The following is a 25185-nucleotide window of genomic DNA, read 5'->3' as shown; positions in this document are numbered from 1 at the left end:
AATTCTAATGAGCTCCATGAACCTCTTTTTGTCACGGAGCACTATAGGCGGAATTTTTTCCTTTGGGGGAGTTTGAGAAACAGTCGCCGAAACGGTTGGCACTGTTTTTGCTGTGGAGGTTAAGGTTTGTTTAGTGGCCTGGCTACTTACCTGCGCAGGCTGGGTTGGTCTTGTGATAACTTGTTTCGGTAGTGGCTGTGGGGCTGTCCTGGTAGTCGGCTTGTATTGCACTGGTCTGGTGGCAAATTTTGTAATCGAAGGCTGTACGTTAGCCTTAGCTTTCGATTGGGCGGATTGAGTGGCCGGCTTGGCTACCGGATTGGGTTGTGATTTGGGAGCCTGTTTTCCCTTCTTGCCGGCCTTCGGCAGCTGGCTTTCCTGAGGTGGAGTGATGGGCCCTCTCTTCCTTTTTCCCACCAAGGTGAAACCGTCGTCTGGGTCTTCAGTTTGGTCTGACCGTTGCGCCGGTTTAGCTGGTGTCTGGGTCTGGGTTTCTGTGGCAGCGGGAGTCTTTATTTCCATGGCATCTTTTTGATACTTCATGAAATCTGCTATCGTAGCTGTGAGAGTTTTGATTTCTTCTTTGGGATCTTCGGAAGCCTTTTCGCTCTTTTCCAGCTTTTCCGTCTGTTTGTTCAGGGCATCTGTTTGTTCTTTAGCGAACATTTTAACTTCATCTCTCTGCTTTCGGAGGTCTTCATTCTGTCTTCTTAAATCTATTATGAGCACTTCTCGGCTGTCTTCGAAAGATGGTTCATTAGAATTAGGAAAACTGGGGTTATGCACAGGAGGCGACGTCGGCTCTGACGTACATGACGCCATTGACTTTTCTGTAAAAAATATGAATTTTTAGTGCAACCCTATATTTGCACCCCATAGGTCCAAATTGGCTTTATAATTGTCTTCAACCTCTTTGATTTTAGATCAAGTTGAGAGTTTCTTCCGACTAACCAGTGTAGTTGTTTTATTTTATTTTGGCTCTAATGTGTTTTGCTATTTGTCTAACATAATGTTTCCAATTTAATCTACCGTCAAGATGGATTCCGAGCTATTTAGCTGAATCTGCTTGAGGAATCAGGCATCCATTGAGTGATATAATTAAGTTATTTGATTAATGCAATGCAAAATTGACGTGGACAGATTTGGAGCTATTAAGTTAAATTTTCCAATCTTTCGTCCATTTGTAGATTTTATTGACTACCACTTGTACTTTTTCTACTGCTCTAGGCAGAGATATGTCGTTTTCCATAATAATTATGTCGTCAGCAAAGGTTTCAAGTAGTGTTTCTTTTGTTTTCAGAATATCAGCAGTGTAGAACAGTTATAGAAGAGGCCCTAAGACGCTACCTTGTGGAACCCCAGCCGAAATTGTTTTAATTGTTGAGAACGCCATTTCGTGCGATACTCTAAATTTTCATCCGAAAAGAATGACTTCAGCAATTGACAATAGTTACGCGGTATTAATTTGCTCATCTTACAGATTAATCGCAAATGCCAAACCCGATCAAAAGCTTGTGAGACATACAGAAATATTGCAGGGCAGTATTTATTTTCCTCAAACGCTTTTTCAATAACCGCAGTTACTCTGTGCACTTGATCGATGGTTCAATGGTGATTTCGAAAAAAAAAACTGGAAATGTGGTATTATTACAAAAAACTCGTTTTAATATTAGTTTCTCGAATAGTTTTGATATTGCAGGTAGCAGCGAAATAGGCCTGTTAGATTCGACTTGTTCTGCAGGTTTGTCCGGTTTTTTGAGCATAATTATTTGTGCCACCTTAAAGCATTCCGGAACATGCTTCAGTCTTATACAGGCATTAAATATAGATGTCAATAGGATGATTGCTTTTCGTGGCAGTTCTTTCAATAATTCAAGTGAAATGTCATCTATACCACGTGCCTAAGATTGAGGTTATCAATTTCAGTGGCAACTTCTAATGAAGAAATTAGATTTAGATTTACATCGGGTTGATAAACAGGAGATGTATCCATGGTAGATTCTATTTCATTCATGTATTCTATTCATGGATATCCATATCATTAGGTTGAAATATGTTAGCTAAGTATTGTGAGAACAATTCAGCTTTTTCATCGTTGCGTCGAACCCATTCATTTCGATCATTTTTAATTTGCGGTACTCGAATAATTGGTCTTTTAAATCTCGTTGCTAGCGGTATTGGTTTGTTCTATTACTCCCAACAATTCTGCATATCCATCTTGCATTCACATGGGTAATTATAAAATAATGCCTTCAAATCCTCGAGTTTTAGTTTTTTGGATGTCAAAAACGATATTTGTCTTCGGTGTCAAAATCGCCATTTTTAAAACATCTAAACCCATGCATCCGATGATCTCCAATTGACTTTTTCTTCAAATTGAAGTAAATTAATAAAACTTCCGGCAAATGCAATTTACTGGGTAAGTTTCAGTAAAAGTTTCAAGGCAGTGAAAAATGCTTTGTCTTCACTTCGATGAAACGACACATACTGAAAAGTGAAGTCTACAAATGAATACAATTCAATTTAAACTTTTAATTTAATTCACAACATACATTAAACATATTAATATTATATATTTTTTATTAATTTATATGATATTTAATATAATAAGAAATTTTGCATTAATAATATTTTGTACGAAAACAAATGTAGCAATTATAGTGATAACTGTTTTGCTATTGTTGCATTGTGGGATGCAAAATAACACATTTTAAGTACTACTAACAATTGCATTAAATATTTCATATATACAATAACATATAAAAGAAATATAATGCAAAAGAATTCCCTATTTCACCAAAACAAACAACGTTTATTTATTCCTATATACAATATCTTGTTGAGGATATTCGACATAATTTATTGCATTACGAAATTCAAATATTTGCTTGCATTAATTATTACTAAGATATTTTTTTTGATAACATCTCTATTAGATATGCTTAATACAATCTTAATTATAAATTAAGTTATTACTAAATTTCATTTATACTTGGATTCATTCACAAACAAAACGAGTGCGAGATAATACATCAATATGTATTCCTCAATTATAAAATTAAAATAACTTAAGCTATAGTTTAGACTAAAGGTATACACTTTATATAATTTCGTATGGTTTGGTTTGCTTCAATCTTCTGATATCCTGCGCGTTCTCCAGTAGTTGTAATACTTCCACGTTAGTACGATTTAGTAATCTTCTTTCGCGTTTTAAGGCGATATCTTGGATAATTTTGTAAATACATTTGATTTCCAGCTCATCGTGCAGTTCTTTGTTGGTTACGTAGCGGTAGGCATTGGCAATTAATCAAAGAATTTTGTTTTGGCAACGTTGGATTATATTATAATATTACTAAGATGTTTTCTTTAAATGTTCGTATTAAATCAAGTTAAGCTATTGATTCGTTCCCGAATAAATTAAGATACATCCCAAGCTTTGTTAGGTTATCTCTTATCATACTGGCGATTATTATTCACTTGTATAGATTGACTTCTGCCGATGCCATGCTTGCATAAATATTTTAATTTCTGATTTATAATACAAATGGATATTTAAAGACATTATATGTATTTAGTCCATTATACACAGTTACTTAATGAAGGAATTACTATTTAAATCGTAAATAGGAACTGTACCTTTCTTAAACAATGGTTTTCTATATTTGGAAGTTATATAGTGAGTCTGTCTAAAACACCAATTACGAACCACTATTATCTAGAACAGAACAGATTAAACATTTTAGTAAATTAATAAATACTACAGAATATATCAAATTAGCAACATTTTTCCACAACTCAGTATTTCCTCATCCGAATGTAATGAAATTTTTTTACTTCAACATTTTTTCTGAAAATTAGTTACCTCAAATTTGTCATTAATGTTGATTTTACAATTATAGCGATCTAGAGAAATTACAAAAAGGGCAAACTTTGTTTCACGGGCGCCCATTTAAAATCTTCTTTATTATCTATATTTTGTGATATGCTTTGATTAAAATTGGTCGACGTTGACATTTTGAGCCAATTGTTACATTATTAGTACAGTAACGGGATTTTTCTAATTATAACGTTTCCCAAAACGGCATTTTTTCTGCTCGTTTATAGAAAAGTTGATTTAATTATCAATATTGCGTTTTCTGCAGTTCTTCTTTGTAAACGGTTTTAATACATATTAAGTTTATGTTGATGGACTTAGTTTTCTATCATATCTCTGGGTTAAGTTTCTATTAATATTATTATTTTATTAGGTAGCAGAATTATAATATAATAAATAATTATGATGTTATGACAGTTGCCAGTAAACAAAATGAAAAAATATGTTTATTACTTTAAAAGCTTTTTAAAAAGTTATTCAAAAATATTCTGTTTTATATATAAATAATTGGGTGAACGCGACTCAGTTGAACCCAGTGTTTTAATTGCTCAAACACCTTCACCAAATCGATTCTACAAAATCGGTTCTAACAATTCGTTAAAAATAAATCACCATATAGGTTGTATCAAAATATAAATTACCAAAACATTTTTTTATCCACTTTTTTATCACTTTCAAATAATCTGCGTTTGAAAACCTGAGTTTCTGCAATCAGTCTTTGGTCCAAGCCTTCTGTTCAAATTCAAGTAGACTATATTATTTCTTAGCAACTTTAGTCAGCTTTCGGTAGCTTTACACCCTAAACTGTGATATCTGTGCCAGTAACCTACATACTAAAGGTGTTTTTCAAAGCTTTAATATTTCCTAATTGGGATACTTTATGGCTAGGGGCTACTTTTGCTCGAACTCCAATTAACTACACCAAGATTTGCTTCGAGAAACTTCAGAACAATTGGCAATTCAATGTCAACCTTATCATATTTTCTCGAAAATTGTATTCGAGTTCTTTGAATTAGTTCAAAAGAAAATAGCCTTATGCTCTTCCCGGAATCCTACTAACTGCGGCAGGTACGAAGTGTGAAATGTTTAAAATAATAAAAACATTTATATTAGTTCAAAAACTATTTTATTTTACTAAAAGATATGGCGACTTGTTGAATGGCGATACAACATAAACCAAACCCCAATCTCTAGAGGATACATCATTAGTTATGTCGTAACACAAGCACATGGTCCCATTTCCTCGAATGCTCAGTATATAGGTGGCGGTTTTCTAAATTAAGCAATCGATCTGCTAAAAGCATTTATTCAATTAAATTAATTTTAAGCAGATATTTAAATTTTTAGTAATGGTTTAGAGCAAATGTATTAAACAAGTAAACCATGAAGTTTTAAAGAAAATATACGATAATCTCACAAGAGACAATATATTATAGGCAATCGTATATTCACCAACAACGAACCAGCGGTTGGCAGTACGATATTTGTTACCAACAGAAGCTACCCGACTCGAACACAACTCGACCAAGAAATTACCATGGATACAATTGGGTAATTTATTAGTAAATTGAAATTTCTCATTTTTTATTCCAGGATATTACAAAGATCTCCCGCACATCTATTAAATAACATTACTTGACGAGAGATGGAATATTATTGCACTGTTGGTTCATTGGTGTCACGAAACAGAGTAGAAAGAAAGATTGAATTTAACAATATTCTTGATTAAGGACAAAATGTTGTACCTTCTTAAAACAACCAGACCTCCTTACTAGGAAATAGACAAAAGAGGAAACTACTGTATCTTAAATGTGAAAAATTTAATGTGATTAAATGTGAATAAAAGTAATAACCTATATTTTATTGAAATACTGTAACATTTTAAGTAAATATTTCGAAAAACCTGAAAAATTCTATATATTTTTACATATTATATATCACAAATATGACAATTTTTCATCACAACAATAATGAGATTTAAAATGAGAATTTTCTACTGTCAGTTTTTAATGGCACTTAATTAACACATTAAAGCTATTACCATACATATTATATTCTACTATAAAATAGTAATGAACTCACATCATCAAGATATATAATGTATTGCTTATTTTATTAACCGCAAATACCCGCAGAAGTTGTTCAGTTTATAAGGTTTATATATAAATACTAAGGATATTTAATGTAAGATAATAATATGTTATAAACCGACAAACGTTGATTTGGCGTTTTGCTTATATTAATAAATTCGAAATCACTGCTTAGTATTCGCTAGTCTAGTTGAAAGTGCCAAGGCCAAATAAATAGTCAGTCAAAAACAGATTGCTAATAGGAGTGTAGGCCACTGAGAAAAATATCGATAATTTAAAAAAAAAAATTTTAAATATCGATATAGATTTCGATATCTTTTAGTAAAAAAATTAGAAAAATATCGATATATTACAAAAATTATATCCATATTTTTTATAAAAAAATTAAAATCTAAATCTAAATATTTTAAATAGCACCGATATTTTTAACAAATCTTTAAGATTAAATATTATAATGCACTAAACATTTAATACTTTAAATTAAATTAAATTCCAAAGGTTCATGAAAAATTACTAAATGGAATTTTGTAATGCTTAAGAAATATATTAAGCAGGATTAATTGCAGAAGAATATATGAGAAAATTTGAACGATCACTAGTAAAAGAACTGGAACAACCCTCGCTATGTTGTGAAACGGCAACTCAAAAGAACAAACAAAACAAGAAGAACAAGAAAAGGGCAAAGAAATTCAGCGACATTACTCCAGATTTAATGGCACTTGAGAAGTGTGTGTTATTTTTTTATATTTTAAAGTCTCCCTTTTACCAACAAGCGTTTATCTGGAGTGGACATAAAGTTTAGCGTGGGCTCCGAGCCACGGTCCCTCAGCCTGCCGACTGGCGAATGATCAACTTTGAAATCATACCAGAAGACATCCGGTCTTACCCAGCCTGGTTACTGGCGTGATTGAGATCATTTTCCTTGTCGGATATTGCACTTTTGTCTAGAATGCGACCATGCCCCAGCAGAATTCCAACCAGCGACTATCGTAGTAGGAGGAACTGTGTATTATTAGTGTACACATATTGTATGAGGAGAGAATGAATGCTAACTATTTTGCAGATATGGCAAATGCATTAGGGGGAATGCAGTGAATAAATCTAATTTTATCAAGAAAAATGTCCAGAAGTAGTAACCGAAGAAACTAAGGAGAAATATAGTGATATCGGAATGGTTTGACAAAATACATTAGTTAGATAAACAATTATCAATTAGGAGGATTAAGCCTCTAAGCCACTGGTGTTTAAAAAAAATTTAATGTAAATATAATAAAACGACTCTAACCTACAAACTATTGTGGCTGTTTAACTTTATAGGTCATTCGATAATACATGTACTATAATGTTAAAATAAATGATATTTTATATCATTTTTGATTCGTTAATTTATTTTTATTAGAATGTTGTTATATTTCAAAGCTAAAATGAACTAAATATTAAAGTTAAAGGTAGTAACATTGCAACATTTTGACGTCATAAATTGAGATGATGTGAGCTCACGGCTACTTTGGATAGATTATAAATGAGCTCTCTTTGATTGAATATGAACGAAAAAATTTACAATTTTACAATAGTATATTATATCTTATGGTTTTGAGGGTGATACTTGTATTAGAATTTCAAATTTCCATCGGTGCTTGGTACTCAAAGAACCTTTATTGTCTTGACGTTTCAGCTTCAGCTCATGTAATGAGAAGTTAAACACAATGAAGAAAGGTCTGAATAAAGTGCATGAAATGATGTCGAAACGCCATCAAAACATTAAAGGTTTTAAGAACCACGCACGGTTATTTTATAACATTTTTCGAGGAGATTCTTGTTAATTATATACATACATATACATACTTCACACTTTCTAAAAATTGTAAATAAATCTATAATAAGCAAATAACACAGATAAAACTGAAAACATTCCATTATTGATTTACTTATAACTATGTTTATGTATGTAAATAAATAAAATTCGATGGAGTATTATCCGTTACATTTTTAAAGTCAGTCTATTCGTATCGTTATGTGAGAAAGTGATCTTATACGTAATATATAAAATAAGAGTTTCTAAGATATTTGAGATAATTCATTGGTAAGTTTTGAATTCGCTGTTATATGTACTCGAATTGATCCTTGATTTATCAACCTAATCCTAAAATAAAAATTACATAAATTTAATATTCAAAAATATTCAAAAATATAAAATTACTTTAATGCACGTTTCTTTAAATAGTTCCAAATGGCTGGACGTAAAACTGGTATTCCTCCTGGACTGTGTTTTCCTCTACCGGTGATGATATTGAGTTCGTGTTTGGTTTTGTCACTGTTTTTACGTAGATAATTTATATGATTATCTAGAAATTCATCGACAAGTTTTTTGGCTTCATTAAGTCGTAGATAGTGCAAATTTAATAAATTAGTGGGAAGTCCTTTTGAATTCACTTTAAGAAAAATAGAAACAACTTGGGCAATAACTCTTTTATAATATAAAGCCTGTTTATTAGCTAAATTAGAGTAAAACTGAGCGACTTTCACTAAACCTTCTTGTTTATATTTACTGGCTTCCTTATATAAACTTTTTTGATTCTTTAAATAGGTATCCACTTGTTTTCGATACTCTTGTCCCGAAGGTTTTTTTGTCACCTATAAATAAGATATATTGTAGTACATAATAGGGTGGTTAATAACACAAAGAAAATAGAGATTTAACTTTATAGACATTTTTGGGAAAATGTTTCGAGGCGTTCAATATCTAAATGTCACTACTTCGAACAAATTACTTGTTTTAATCGCTATACTAAGAGCAGCGGAGATATTTGATCGGTTCATTCCGCTTCTATAAGGCGTTTCTTTATTTTAGGGGTTATTTTCAGTGTGACATAGGGAAGAATATGTTTAGTTTACATACGGCTTGATTATATTATTATTCATTTGTTCATTAATATAATATTAATATTAGTACAATATTACCATAATATATCCTCGATCTAGGAAGTGTTGTGTCCCCAGATGCACAGATAGTAGAGAAATGCAGAATCATTTTCCTTCAAGGAAGTACTCGGCTGTCTTGAAAATGGGTTGATAAAATTAAAAATTTCAAACTGGACTAGATTAAGTATGAAAGAAATTTATGACAACAACAACACATTATGGTAAGTTTATTCATATTAATAATCATTCAAATATTTATTTTTTAATTTTAATAATTAATCCTTTTCGACATACTTTCATTCTTAGATCAGCTATTTGATAGATGCAACTCCTCTGAAATAATAGCACATAAATGCAAACTTTTTGAGAAATGACTAATCGAAGATGAATATACGAGGAATTTTGGTGCAAAGCGATTCAAAACTGAAACAATACAACATTTTATTTCCGAACTAATAACAAATAAACCTTTTAAATCAAAACCAACAAATGGAATGTGATGGAACAGTGTGATAAATTCCAAAAGTTTTTGTTGAACATCAGTTAGACATTCGGATGTTAATTTATTCAAATAAATCATCAAAAGTAAATAGATTAATAACTCAATAATACTGAGGGTAAAACTATTATTTTTGGCCAAAACCAATGAATTTAACAGTTATTTTGTTTTGATATCTCGCATCTTCTATTAACTGATGTGAATATTGACCATCCAAATATATGTAAGCGACTAATAGTAAACTAATATTATATGAACAAATTAAATAAACTGTAAACAAAAATTAGCTTCTAAACTGTTTGAAAATTATCACTGTGGGATCACATTTTGACAATTTTCCAGAATGACAATTTTGGGCTTTATTATAATATAAATAAAAATATAAATTAAAAATAATTGAATAAAAATAAATTAGATATCACCCCCATGAATTAAAATATCACCGCAAGAAATGTTTTGAGGTTCAAGGACCATCTTGCTTCGAAATTGCTGTTAAGTAAAAATTAATTTGAAATAATTTCAAAACGTAATTCAAACCATCAAATATTGGTTTTCGTATCAAATGACAAAAATTATTGAATATAATTGGTATCAATAAGATAATTAAACAAAACAACAATTAATAATCAAAACATACCATTTCGTCTTTATATGCCAGGAAGTCATTTTCTATTTTATTTAACAAATCCTTGGTTAAAGGTGGTTTCTTTATAATATCAATAGAATTTTTCCTATTACGACAATGGCCGCATAATAATAATAATATATCTATTGTTTTCTCATAGTTATTTTTCTGACATTTTAACAATTCTAACAACAAGTTTTTGTCCAACGAAGGAAAGTTTTCGATCAATTTGTCATGAGCCATCTCAAGTGCCAGTTGATCTGGAGTAATGTCGTTGAATTTCTTCGCCCTTTTCTTCTTTTTCTTCTTCTTTTTTTGTTTGTTATTTTCAGTTGATGCTTCACAACATAGGGAGGGTTGTTCCGGTTCTTTCACTAGTGATCGTTCGAATTTTCTCATATATTCTGCAATTAATGCTTCTATCTCCTGGTAGAGCGAATCAATACAAAAATCAAATAATTTTGTGGGAATTTGTGCCATTCGTCTGATCTTATCCTGATATGTGAAAGCTGGTTCGCCATATTTCTCTAATAGATCATTTAACAGCGATTCGTCTAAGTATAGTACGACGAACTCCTCTGGATTTTTATAATACATTGTTTCTAAGCTGCACGTATCACTGCACTGTATTAAAGTTTACTAATAATAATATTGATTGATAATTCTTTAGACATATATACGATGCCATATCTGATAAAAATTAATGAAACAGGTAATTTAAGAGAGCGTTATAGCAATATAATTTTGAAATTTATAATAATTATAGAATTCCTTTAGTTTGCACAACATTCTGTAATTCACCGATAGTTTTTTAATATTGTACACCAAAATGAGGTTTACTTCCAAGGTCGAACTTAGTAAAAAAAATGATTGGCGCATTAAGGTTAATGTGAGTTTTTAAGTTGAGTGTGAGTTTAAAAGAAATTATTTATATATCTTTCACAAGCCTAAATCTGGATAAGCCACTCACTAGCCGAAGAAAAAGGATTTAGTAGCTGAGGCACACAAATTATTTAAATTTGTTTATTTAATTTATGTATCTTTTTAATGATTAGAGTAAGGGTGTTGGTCAATATTTAACAAAATATCAATATATCGTTTTCGAGGAATATTCAAGTTTTCGGTTTTCCGTGGAGTTTTTCCGGAGTCGATATCGGAGGAACAAAATATAAATATATCGATATTTTACAAAAAATATAACTATATTTTTAAGAAAAATTAAAAATTCTCCTTCTTTCTAAAAATCTATTTTACGATACTAATTCTGAAATTATGGTAAATCATATAAAATAGTTTTTGGATTGCAATTGCATATATAAATTATAACTATTTTATAAACCAGAAACTAATGTCAAAGTATCCAAAGTTACATTAGTATGTAATTACATACATTACACATTAGTGTAATTATAATCTATGGATAATTCAAAGCACACATAAACGCCACCGAAAGTAGTTTCTGTTGGTACTTGGTGGCAGCATATTTACAGTGCTTGCCTCTGGCTTTTGCCATTATACGCATTGCACCTTCGTCATAGTGGTAGTTAGAAGGAGTGAATGCACAACTCCAACAGAGTTATCTATTTATTTATTTATTTAGTAGTAATCATATTCTATTTATATACTGGTTCTAGCTTTACGCTAGAGAGTGCTACTAACCCTAATGGTAGGATCTCGTGCGTCTGCTTCCCTTGATCTCATTATACGTTCATTATTGTTAATGTTAGAGTATAATAGAAGTATAATAGAAGCTGGTCCTTCGTGCGTTACCTTCCCTTCGTACCGCGTGCACATGTCATACTTCATTCTAGCATAGTTTATTATCGCTATTACCTACCGTTATTGTCTGTTTTATAACAATTTCCGTCAACGATATATTTCATGTATATTTTATATTTAAACCTTGTCATTGAAAATTAGTTGCTCAGGTAAGTTTTCACTATTTTTTCAGAACTATTACCCAACCATCTCGATATCAAGATCTCGCAGTCTTATTCGTTTTATTTATTTTGCCATTTATTGAGTAAACAGGTGCTATATCAAACCACCAAGGAGTGCAAATATATCCTTCAGAATGCTCTGTAGTAACAAAAATCTGACTTACTACTGATGTAAAAATCAGTCTAAACTATTATAGGATGAGAATGTGATTTCAAAACGTGAACTTTTGAACGTGAAACTTTTTTTTATCAACAAGGTTCCACCTTCTAGGAATTTTCTTTCTTCATTTCTGAACGGCAAATAGAGCCAGTAAAATATGACGCGCCTAAATTTATATTAAACATTTAAATATTAATTAACTTTTAAGTGATTGAGAACGCTTCATTTCAATACATAATGGCTAATCTACAACACATTTCTGTCAATTTATCAATGGAATAACCCGCTCTTCGAAATAACGATCATCAGCCAATAATTGAAATCCCTCAAATGCCAGAATGTAACATTTTTACATACAAGAAGCGCTTGAGAAGACCGGAAAAACAACTCATCCGAAAACAAAAAAAATAGCAATTGTTGACTTCAATAACCCATTCAAACATACAATAATTTCAATGCGCTGACGGAAGACACAGAAGCAACACAGAACAATAAACGAAACCTCAAAAAACAATTCCTCAATAACAATATATAAGGTAAGTGTTATTAAACACCTGCATAACTTGCTCAATCTAATAATTATACAATAAAAACAATCGGATTTGAAACAATGAAGATTTAAATGTTTGACCCTGAACACTCAATACCCTGACAATAGAAATACGCAATATCATACTTTTCGACCATTGTTCGAAAAAACATTTAATTTCATCATAAAAGAATTATAACAAGACTAGGAAGTTTTAAATATACACAATATTAAACATCATGCAACAAAAGAGCCACTTCCAATGCTTTATATTGACTTGAAGGCCAGAGAAAAGAATAAACATATTTATGAGATTAAATACCTAGACTACAATATCATTAAATGCGAACCACCATACCAAAGAGAATCACACAATGTGCCAGATGCCAAGCTTATAGGGAAACGACGAATGATTGCATGCGCAAAACACGTGACGATAAAGTAAAATGCGTCAACTATAATGTTGACCATCCTGTAAATTATAGGGTATGCTTGGTCCATAAAGCGTTGCAACAAAATCCTTATCCAGCACTGAGAGAAAAAAGAAACTTACAGCCACCAAGACAGCCTATACCATTTAACTCACCTAATGCACCAATAAAACATCCTCATATATCATATGCACGCGTAGTAACAAACAGTCAACCCAATCTAGTACGCAGACAACGCCAATCATCTATAAGTATTATTAGTAAATTAAAGGAAATGATGGGTAGTTATAGAGTAAATGAGTACATGATGAATTTACTCACCGTCGTCGTTACCAAGCTAGCCTAAAGACCGATAGCCATTACAGCAAATACAAAAGACCCGCTTGGAATGTTAATGGACTCCAGCAACACGTCAGGGAACTTAAAATGTTCCTATATCCACAAAATATCTATATCATGATGATATCTGAAACACATTTTACGGAGAGAAATTATATACGGATTTCGAAATACAAGCTATATCACACAAAACATCCAGGTGATAAAGCACATGGAGAAGCATCTATAATTATCCGTGAAAATATAAAACACCATGAAAGAAAGAAATTCAGCGGAGACTATATACAAGCCACCAGTGTAACCATTGAAGAAATACACGGGCCATTAACAATGAGTGCTATCTATTGTCCACCTAAACACAACAAAAAGGCAGAACAGCACGTAGGTAATAGATTTTGCCGGAGGAGACTACAATGCAAAACATGTAGTGTGGCTTCTAAAATAATACCACCAAAAGGCGGAGAATTGGTCAAAGCAATGAAAACACAAAATCTACAACATATCTCTACTAATGAGCCAACATATTCGCCGTCAGAGAGAAATAAAATTCCCGATATTATATACTTTTGCGTTACAAAAAATAATGACACAATATGATTTAACTTATCATCTGATCTCTCACCAGTTATTATAATAGTGAACTCAAATATTATCAACAAAACAAAACCACCTTCTTTACATAATTGTGAAACCAACTGGCTATTATTTGCAGAGAAACTAGACAGTCTAATATCCCTAAATTTACCTCTCAAAACTGAAAGAGATACAGAAACAGCAGCAGGAATAAATATAACAAAAAATTTACAAGAGGCACTACACCAACAGAATATTCTCTCTGGAAAGTAAAAAAGATTAAAAAACATTGACAACATAATCAACCAATTAAAATTGATAATAATACCTGGGTTAGGAATGATAAAGATATTTTAAAGGAAATTTTCGCTAGACACCTAATACAAGTATTTAATCCATACCTGTCTGAAATATCCACAACAGAAGAAAATAATATAGTTAAATTTCTTAACACTCCGTTTCAAATGGATTTCCCACATGGGAAATTTACTGCTAAGAAAGTAAAACATACAATTGTTAAAGAAATAAATGTTAAAAAAGCCCTGGTTTTGACTTAATTACTAGAAGAGTCATAAAAGAGCTCTAAGAACAGTGCATGAATTAATAACCTTTATATTTAATGCCATGTTCGTCGTGAATATCGTCATATAATTTTTACTTGTGATATCTAAAAATTTTGAAAAATTACACCTTAAAAGACTCAAAATAATCATAGAAGAGAGAAATATTATACTAGATTATTAATATGGCTTCCGTAATAAACACGGAACAACAGAACAAATACATAGATTGGTCAACAAAATTAATAAAAACCTAAATGATAAAAAGTGTGGCACACTGGACTACATGTTAAATTGAAAAAGCTTTTGCCCTGTACGCACACAACTACTCACCTCACAGACAGATATTTTATTGTGAAACAAAGTGTCGAATACACTGACCTACACCCAATATATTCAGGCGTTCCGCAGGGCAGTGTTCTTAGTCGACTGTTATATCTATTGTATATAGCTGACCTACCGACCTCAAAAAACACTACTGTTGTAACATATTCTGACGATACAGCGGTTTTATCATCACACGAGAATCTAATATCAGCCACAAGAAACCTCCAACTTCATCTTAACAAAGTCGAATTGTGGTTGAAAACGTGGCGTATCTATATATGGAAAATGAGACAAAATCTAACTATGTCACATTCATTCTTTGTAGATGAACTGGTCCCTCAGTAAAAATAAATAATTATAAACTGCCGCAAGCAGACATCGTTAAATATCTGGGAGTGCATTTTGATCGTTTAACATGGAAAAAACATATAGGGACGAAACAGCTTGGGCTTAAACTAAATCAAATTTATTGGCTGATAGGACGTAAATCAAAATTATCCTTAGATAACAAGTTTTGTTTTATAAGCCAATACTTAGACCCATTTGGATCTATGGTATTGAACTGTGGGGTACTACTAGCAAATCTAACAAAAATATCCTCCAGAGGTTCCAGAAAAAAGTTTTGCGAGTCAACGTCGATGCTCCATATTACGTGTCTAACAAACTCTTTTTTCGCAATATCCCATTAGAACCAATAACGAGTGTGATTCGAAGTGTTCGAAGTAACCTGTAAGAAGTTAGTGCATCCCAATGGATTCGTCAAACAGTTAAGTTTACGCGATGACAGTGAAGTGGTTAGGCTCAAACGTAAGCTAGCATACGAACTGATTAACAGACACATAGAGTGAAGAACTTTAGAACAAGTTAGGGTACACTTTAGAATAAGTTAGAATAGTATCTAGAATAAGATTTAGATTATTAGTTTGTACAGCAGATCACTTACTGAAGAGTTATATTGTATAACTGAAATCATATTATAATACTTATTTCCCCACGGGTAGATTGTTGGGGTTCTAAGAGATCAATAAAAGAAAAAAAATTAAATATAACTTTTATTTTACGCCCTGGGTTTAAAAATATCCCTACACATTATTGCAACAAAATAGTATTTAACGAGAAATAACAATTTACTACGATTTAGGAATTACAAGACAATACATTAATTGTATCCAAGAGTGTAAACAAAATATAACAAACAGTCTTACTACATTTATTTATAAATATAATATACAAGAGTCTCAAAATTTTCGCCAGCAACCCTGTCATCGGGTTATCTTGTGACCTCCAGCTAGCAATAACGTGTCCATCGAGATCATATTTATTGATGATACTGACGTGAAATATTTAAAAAGAAATTGTTGCTATCAGCGGGTCGACATGCCGATCGGGGAACGTAGTGTACGAACATTCTTTTCGTATTTGCTTGTGGATAAATGGCGTATAAACTAACTCTCTAGACTCAACATTAATTATTGACCACAGTCGTGGGTAAAATGATGAATGAAATAAATACAAAATTACTTAGAGAACTTGATACAACAAGTCTTACAGAAAACCATATTCTCAGGACAAAGAACTATGCCAACATCATGAATTATTTCAGAAATGATAGACATTATGGTGAACAAAATGTTGCATATGGACTCGGTTATTATCGGTCAAAGAGCCCACCCTAGTTAGTGAATAAGAAGTGGTAGTTTCAATTTCGTCTCATACCCGAATTACAAACAATTCGTAACATGTTATGGTTCCTGTTCTCTCAATTTAGGAAGGATAAAGTGAAATCTGAAAACAGAATTATCATAAGCTAATTAGAACAGGACTCAGTGGTGTCATATATATAATTATATACAATTAAAGAGCATTATAATTAAAGAGCAGCATAAAGCATGAGAGGAGTGTTTGTACTATCCAGCTCATTCGCCAAATTTAATTAATTTAAAATCCAACCATTTTAACAATTATGCAGCACATTTGAGCAATGAGGTTAGTGAAAAACATCATTCGTATTGGGTTTTGGAGCAAGTAATCATTTTGTAAAACACATGCATGATGTTATGACATTGTCGGTGATATCTTGATACAAATAGCAAATAGACAAATTTTAAAAACGAAGAAATTTGGAGTACTAAAGCAGAATTTTTGGATATAGAGCATGGTAGAGTACCTTTCCAAAAGGCAATAAACTAGGCCTAAAATCAAGAAAACTGTCATGGTGGGGTACACAGGAAGAGGTTACAGATTATAGGTGGTCAAGCAGCAGAAGGTCATAAAGTTACGAGACACACGATTCGATGAAAGTTCAGTATATGAGTCTTACATATAACAGATCGATCCAGAATAAATAGATCTAGTCAGATTTATAAGAGGAAGAAGTAAACGAGAATATTAGTGATGAATATGATGTAGAAAATGTTCAGAAGCAGGTCATGGATAGTGATTATGAATGTGACGAAAATCACGAGAACAAAGAAACTTGATGACTATGAGCTATATGTCAGCTGCTGACTGTTTATTTTAATAAAAAAAACACTAACATTTAATAAAGCCTATGGACAAGGAGAATGGAGGCAAGTAATAAATATCTAAATAATGTCGCATGAAATATTATGAGCTGCATATTAAAAGATCAGAGTATGACTATTATCTGCACTCAAAAAATAATCTTGTTATATTCGTTTATGACGCAATAATAACAAGACCTGAAGAGCAAACAGCAAACTTAATACAATATATGTATGAAACATTCAAGGTCAGGAAGATCATTGATGTTAAACGATTTCTCGGAATGGAAATAGAGAAGACTACAAATAGACTGAAGATACGTTAAGTTAGTCGAAACTCTTTCACGGTTGTTCATACATAGGTATATAGTAAAATTTAGTTTTAATGTTGTTACCGAAGTGGTAATTTTAATTTCATCTTATACTCGAAAGAATACGTTCCTAAGCTTATCTTTGTAGCAGTAGTATTGAAAGTAACATCACTGAAGGATGTACTAGATAAGATCCTTAAATATTTATTTTATACCATGGCCACTCTCAAATCAGGTTATGTATTCAAAATAATATCCAAGGACATACAAATTTACAAGTTCATTAGAGAAAACTTCATCTCCAGTTATATATCAAACTACACATATCAGTTAAAAGGAGAAAGAGCCTAGAGAGTCATATGTACTACGTAAATCTCCACTTTTCAGAATACGCTAAATTCAATCAACAAATAAGTAGGCAGATGTACTGCACAGAACTTTAAAGAACCCTTACCAAGGTTTTGTGTGTATGTAGAGCCAAAACATAACAACAAGAATACATTTGAGATTTTCAGACATAACAACAAGAATACATTTGAGATTTTCAGACTGAAATGCGATATAATTTCAGTCAGTTAGTAAAGTTGGTAGAGAAAAACAAAACATGGAACACAAATGGGCTAACTCAACGAGCCCGGGAACTATAACTATTTCTGAGAACACATAACATAGATATAGCTCCCACATCGCAGACTCGTTATTCTAAAATAAATACATTAAAATACCAGGTTATGATGCATACTGGAGAGTACATGCCACTGAACGCGATCGAGGCGGAACAACTCTAAAATAACACAATGACAATATAGAGATTAATTTTTAAAATTAGGCCCAAGGTTTATTATTGGAGGGGATCTTGATATTAAACACATAGCCTGGGGTTCACGATTAATAACACCTGGAAGAAGAAGCGAATTACTCGCACCAGGAAATATTACTAATTGTAACTATCATTCAGGGCATGAACCCGCTTACTGGCCCACCGACAGTAATAAAGTACCAGACCTACTGGACTTTTACATTTCGAAAGGCATCCTATCCAATCAAATACAAATCAAGAGCCTAACACTAGGCATGATAATTCTGAAAAAAAATACAAAGAAGCCTAGTTTTACTAACAAATTTACGAACTGGAACAGGTTTAGACTTATAATGCAGGAACAAATCAGTTTAAACGTAAAACTCAAAAATATAGACGATCTTGAACTGCAAACTCGAAATATAACTGAACAAATTCGGTAAGCTGCAAAAGAAGCTATCCCGACATCAAGAGAGAAATCAGAATATCAAATAAATTACCCCCTTGAAATTAGGGAATTGATAAAAGAAAGATGAAAAGCTAGAAGAGTATGGCCCAAGAACCAGAAGTACTGTAGAGAAAACAATATTTAATAGAATTAGTAATCAAACAAATGAAGAGACTAAAGAATATAAACAAAATTGCTCCGAAAAATATTTAAGTGAATTTAGCCGGAAAACAAAGATTACTCGCTATGCAAAGCAACTCGGAGATTTAAAAGCCCTCTAAGAATTATTAGAGTACCGCCTGTTAAAAAATTATCAAAATGAAAGGGCTCGACGCAACGATGAAAAAAACTGAATTATTCACAGAACATTTAGCTAACGTATACCAACACAATTATATAGAATCCACAATAGATATAAATCCTATTTATCAGCCGGATGTAGCTGTAAATCTGACTTCTCCAATGGAAGTTGCCACAGAAAATGACAACAACCTTAATCCTAAAAAGGCTTCTGGAGTTGATGATATTTCACGTGGGTTATTAAAAGAGCTGCTACGAAAAGCGATAATTATGATGACACATATATTCAATGCCTGTTTCAGTGTCTAAAGATTGCTCTAATAATTATGCTTAAAAAACCTGACAATCCGGAAAAGTTCGATATTACAGGCCTATTTTGCTGTTACCTGCAATATCAAAACTATTTGAGAAACTGGTGTTAAAACATAGCAAACTATTTATAGAAATACTGGATTTCCAGGAAGTTTTTGAAAGTTTCACTCGACAATCGACCAAATGCCTAGAGTAACCGAAGAATTGTTGCACGAATGTTAAGTTTCTGATGGGTGGCACTGTTATTCCGTCTATGTCTAGATAGTTGTTAAGGTGGTCTTAGAGACGTTGATCACCTCTGGAACTGATTCATTTTGAGTGCTATAACACATTTGTTTTATAGTAGACACTTTTTAAGCAGATGATAAAATGGTTGTAACTGACTGTACTTTCTTTTCGCCTCCAAGTAAGATATTCGTTCAGTAATCTGTTTTGTTGATTTAATTTTCCTTTTTATAACTTGGATATCTTCTGTATTTCGAGAAGTAATCTCTCTGATAGTTTACACATGTCAATGATGGGTAGAAGTGTATTTTTAGGATATAATTTTTATTACACAGGCACAATTTAGGAGTTTGACATGAGCCCGAAACGCTGAGGGTTGAAAAATCCCAATGCAATGGAGATTGTGTATAGCAAAGGGAGCGTATGTAAAAATAAAATAAAACAAAACGTAAAATCTCATATCCCAGACTGCAACAAAATTGTTTTAATATACTATTAGTACGTTTTTGAGCTATATCGTTCATTTTATCCCGCAATACTGCTGCGTCCATAATATAACACCTTTTTTATTAGATATGGTAAGTAAATTTAAAACCTTTTATTTGCACAGTACATATTTATTTATTGTAATTATTATTATAGATAAAATATTAAAAATAACATTAAGGTGCGTGTATTTTTGTATTAAATAATTAACGTCAGGGCTGTGTGGCAAATGTTATCAAAGAACCAATCAAATGTCTTTACAGCATAGTGTGTTCCTTAAGGGTGCCTGCAATAGAGACTTCAACTTCAACTGGGTGTTGCTTAACCAGGTCAGGGCGCAGTTCAAGCCTGTAAGAAACCTTACCCCAGTCCTATTTCGGGTGATTTCCCAAATTTAAAGAGACCAAGAATCTCTTTATAACAAGTACTTTATAATTACGAGCGAAAATGAAACATTTAGGAAAATATCATCATTTTTGTTATATAAATTATTATTAAATTCCGTGGATGAGTTAGGTGTTGTAAGGAAATTAAAAAATGGAAGAACAATTATAGAAAATAAAAGCAGAGAACAGTCTGATATAATCGCAAAAATTAAATGAATGAAAAAAGCAAAGAAAATGTTCATATTATAATAGAGCCGCACATGCAGAGATCTTCTAAATAGTGGTACTGAAGAACTCCTGGAAATCTAAAAGATCAGGGAGTACCAGCAGTCAAACGAATCAGTACGCTTTAAAAAGGAGCTACAGCAAGCTTGATTTTAACTTTTCAAGCTTTTAAGCTTAGTGAAAGAGTAAATACTGGTTGATGTTCCCTAAGCGTCAGGTCTTATATATGATAAAACTCTATATTCCGATACTTGAATCTATGTGGTTGACGGGAGAGTGGACAGCACATGTGGTGTCTACAAATTCGAGTAATATGATTAGTCAGTTGAAGTCTCTATTACAGGCACCCTTAAGGAACACACTATGCTGTAAAGACATTTGATTGGTTCTTTGATAGCATTTGCCACACAGCCCTGACGTTAATTATTTAATACAAAAATACACGCACCTTAATGTTATTTTTAATATTTTATCTATAATAATAATTACAATAAATAAATATGTACTGTGCAAATAAAAGGTTTTAAATTTACTTACCATATCTAATAAAAAAGGTGTTATATTATGGACGCAGCAGTATTGCGGGATAAAATGAACGATATAGCTCAAAAACGTACTAATAGTATATTAAAACAATTTTGTTGCAGTCTGGGATATGAGATTTTACGTTTTGTTTTATTTTATTTTTACATACGCTCCCTTTGCTATATACAATCTCCATTGCATTGGGATTTTTCAACCCTCAGCGTTTCGGGCTCATGTCAAACTCCTAAATTGTGCCTGTGTAATAAAAATTATATCCTAAAAATACACTTCTACCCATCATTGAGCTACCGACTTCTTGTGCGGTACCTAATGATCTTGTTGTTGCCTACAATATGAACCTACAGTGTAAAATTATAGGACTGCACAAAGAAATCCAATATCAATATCACCCTAATTTACCAAAACAAGGTCCTTCGCAGCATTGTTAACACCCCATAGATATTAAAAATATGGACATCTAAAGTTTCCTCAAAGATCTAAGGTTACCAACAATCAGAGAAGAAATGAAAGGACTTGCAAAAACATACCAAGAGAGTACTATAGAGTCTCATAGTACTACAAGAGTGGATCTCGTTGAAGAAATATAGGGGTTGAAGAAAATGGTTTACTGTTTGAACTAATATGGTTAAATTATATATTAAAATTATGCCGTATTTTAAAAGTATGTGGAATACATTTACCAAACGTTAAAGTTTAGGTCTGAAATATTAGATCGACATTATGAAGGACAAATTACTAAATAGTTGTAGTAAAAACTAGTTGTAATATGTGTGTCATGTTCTTTTTAAATTAAAAAATATATATTTCTCTTTAAATAGGTATTTATTGAAAAAATTATATTTCTAAAATATTGCTTTTGAAAAAAAGCAATGTTGCTTTGGCACTTCGAAATTGAATACCAGCCAAATCATGCTCGGTAAGTACGTTGGGTGGGGCAGAACTTTTCATTCCAGTTGGGAAAGTATATTCGTCACAATTTTTGTAACGTATGGTCGAGCATTGTCATGTTACTCATTATTGCATCTTTTTTGCACAATACAATTAAGATCGGTAGACATCACTTTATTTTAGGATTCTTCTTTTAGAAGTTTAGTTTGGTTAAGAAACAAAATTGTAATGTAGGAACGATTCGATTGAAAATTCGAATTTTCTTCACATTTCATCTGGTACATTTAAGTGAATTGTTAATGAAACTGAAATTTATTTGGGACTTTAGTTTGAGTATTCCTACAATAACAATTTAAAATACTTTAACTTCTAACTTTTCTGGCCATCTATTCAGACCTTTGCCATTAATAATACTAAATGCTAAATGAAATACTATTATTTTATGTTGAAAATGCAATGACCACTGTTAAAGCATTCCAATTTTATAGATAGGTAGGTTATTTAATAGTTTTTTAAGTTAATACCTCATAAGTATTTTAACCATTAGATATCGCTAATCAAAATATATGTAAGGACTTAAAATTGAATTATTTGAATAGTAATTTCATCGGTGGAAACTTGATTGAACAAATTTTCTTTACATAAGCATGACATAATTAAATCAGAAAAAAATTAAATAAAATAATTGAGGTCATAATCAATTTTCCGTTTCTTAGCAGAGCGAATCCGATGAACAAAGATTATCATAAAAAACATATTATTACAACAGTTATATAGGTACTTCCCGTCTGTTCGAGAATGTTCGAAAGGTTTTTTTTTATTTAATAGATATGTTTAATAAATCTTTAGATAACCAACGTGATAACAATACACTTGTAAAATTTTATTTACGCTTTACTGCAAAAATTTTAGCCTAAATTAAACCGTTCCGTCCGTTCGAGAATGTTCCAAATATTTTTTTTACTTAATAGATATGTTTAATAAATCTTTAGATAATCAATGAAATAACAATACACTTTGTAAATATTAAATGACAAAACACACTTAAAGGTTAAGTTAATTGTTAATTGTAAAATATCGATGACGATGAAAAGATGAAATAATATCTTACTCATAATACATATTTTTTTGTGCTTTTGCTGCTATTATTTGTTCTAGAATTTTATGTTTCGGTTTAATTTTTACAGGGGTTTATACAGGGACGGTTATAATTTAATAATAAATTTAAAAATTTTAATTGTGTTCTTTGGGGTTGTATAACGTATAGAACATAAGTAAAATTCGTCATAAGCAGTTAACAAGTTCTTGTTCTTTAAAATGGCTACTGTAGTTAGTAGGTTTAACGCAGAATCATAGAAAAAAGTAGTTATATCTTTATAGGCAACAGTGTAACATCCAATAAGAAATAACCATAATAGTCACGCCAGTACCACGCTGGGTAAGACCGGATGTCTTCTGGAATGGTGTCTAATTTGGTCACTGGTCAGTCGGTAGGTTTAATATGGTTTGGAGCCCATGTTAAACGGTAAGTTCAAACAAACCTTTATTGGTAAAAAGGAGACTTTAAAAAATATAAAATAACCTAGTAGGTTAAAACGAGACTCAAATATATAGTGTAATTTAAATAAAATATTAATAATACGAACCTACAACTTATTTTTTTGTGCATATTATAAATGAATATTATAATGAATTTAAATTGTTATAAAATTGAATACTTCACTAAATATTGTATGTGCACTTTGTTCTCCTGTCGATGTTGGAGAACCTCTTCGATAGCAAATTAGTATAAAAATCACTGTACTTTACTTAGTTTATTTACATTAATTACAATTAAATTAACCAAGGCGAGCTTTGACTTGAATTTTTTTAACTCGTCCTCTCGTACATAAATCGGTGTATTAATAACAAAAGGGGTCCAAAGGCACTTCATGACAGAAACTATCAAGGAAGTGCACTAATATCAACAGAAAATGAAAATATATGACATTTTCAGTTCGTCGAGTAGGATTAATTCTTCACAAAGGGCCAAAATATCCCAATATCTGCCAATTAAAATCTAGCTCGAAGGAATCCGGTATAATATGTTATCACACCGGTATTGGAGAACCTCCTCGAAAGCTATTGAATGGGACTCTCATTAGAGCCCTTTTGTTTGTATTTAGTGACGTCAGTGATACACGAATTGGCGTCATTTCTTCCTCTCCTAAACGCCTTAGTTATTCACAATTGAACGTCAACTAAACATCGATGCAACAAACACTCACAGTATTCATCATATTTATTCAGTAAATAATTCTTATAACTAAACATATATTACGATGCTCACGGGCAATGCTTAAACTACGGATCTTCAACATCTCAAATCTGAATGCTTCATGCTTTCTAGCTGCACTTCCATGCTAGCTCTCGAAGAGAACGGTCGTGTCCGGTCCGCCGAACCTACCTGCGCTTCCGAGAATTACCCGAAACTTTCTCTGAGACGGTCAATCCGTTATCACGTTTCCACCAGTGCCTACGTCAAGAAAGCGCCGAAAAGGCGCATTTACGGACAAGGCAATGGCATTATGTACGTCAGAGCCGACTCCTGACCATAATCCCAGCTTCCCTAATTCTAATGGACCATCTTTCGAAGACAGCCGAGAATTCCTCATAGAAGACAAAGAGACGCCCTAAACAAGCAGACGGAAAAGCTGAAAAAGAGCCAAAAGACTTCCGAAGATCTTAAAAACGAAATCAAAATTCTCACTGATACAATAACAGACTTCGTGAAGTTCCAAAAAGTTGGCATGGAAATAAAGACTCCCGCTGCCAGAGAAACTTAGACCTAGACACCAGATAACCCCGGCCTGCGCAGGTAAGTAGACAGGCCACTAAACAAACCTT

At 32.0% G+C, this 25185-nt stretch overlaps 1 protein-coding gene across 1 annotated transcript; it reads right to left on the bottom strand.

Moving 5' to 3' along the window:
* Positions 1–5844: 5844 nt before the first annotated feature.
* On the bottom strand, positions 5845–10972 carry LOC143191160 (uncharacterized). The gene is made up of 3 exons (XM_076395969.1): positions 10023–10972; positions 8165–8598; positions 5845–8107 (listed from the first exon to the last, which is right to left on the bottom strand). Exons 1-3 carry the CDS (start codon positions 10605–10607, stop codon positions 8023–8025), a joined length of 1104 nt encoding a protein of 367 aa, XP_076252084.1. The 5' UTR covers positions 10608–10972; the 3' UTR covers positions 5845–8022.
* Between the last annotated feature and the right edge of the window lie 14213 nt (positions 10973–25185).

The sequence above is a fragment of the Rhynchophorus ferrugineus genome, unplaced genomic scaffold (assembly GCF_030347505.1).
Source record: "Rhynchophorus ferrugineus isolate W39M unplaced genomic scaffold, kcgeb_rfMv2 rfM2, whole genome shotgun sequence".
Taxonomy (NCBI): domain Eukaryota; kingdom Metazoa; phylum Arthropoda; class Insecta; order Coleoptera; family Curculionidae; genus Rhynchophorus; species Rhynchophorus ferrugineus.
Note: the sequence above shows the minus strand (reverse complement) of the source record. Positions and strands in the feature narration are given on the sequence as shown.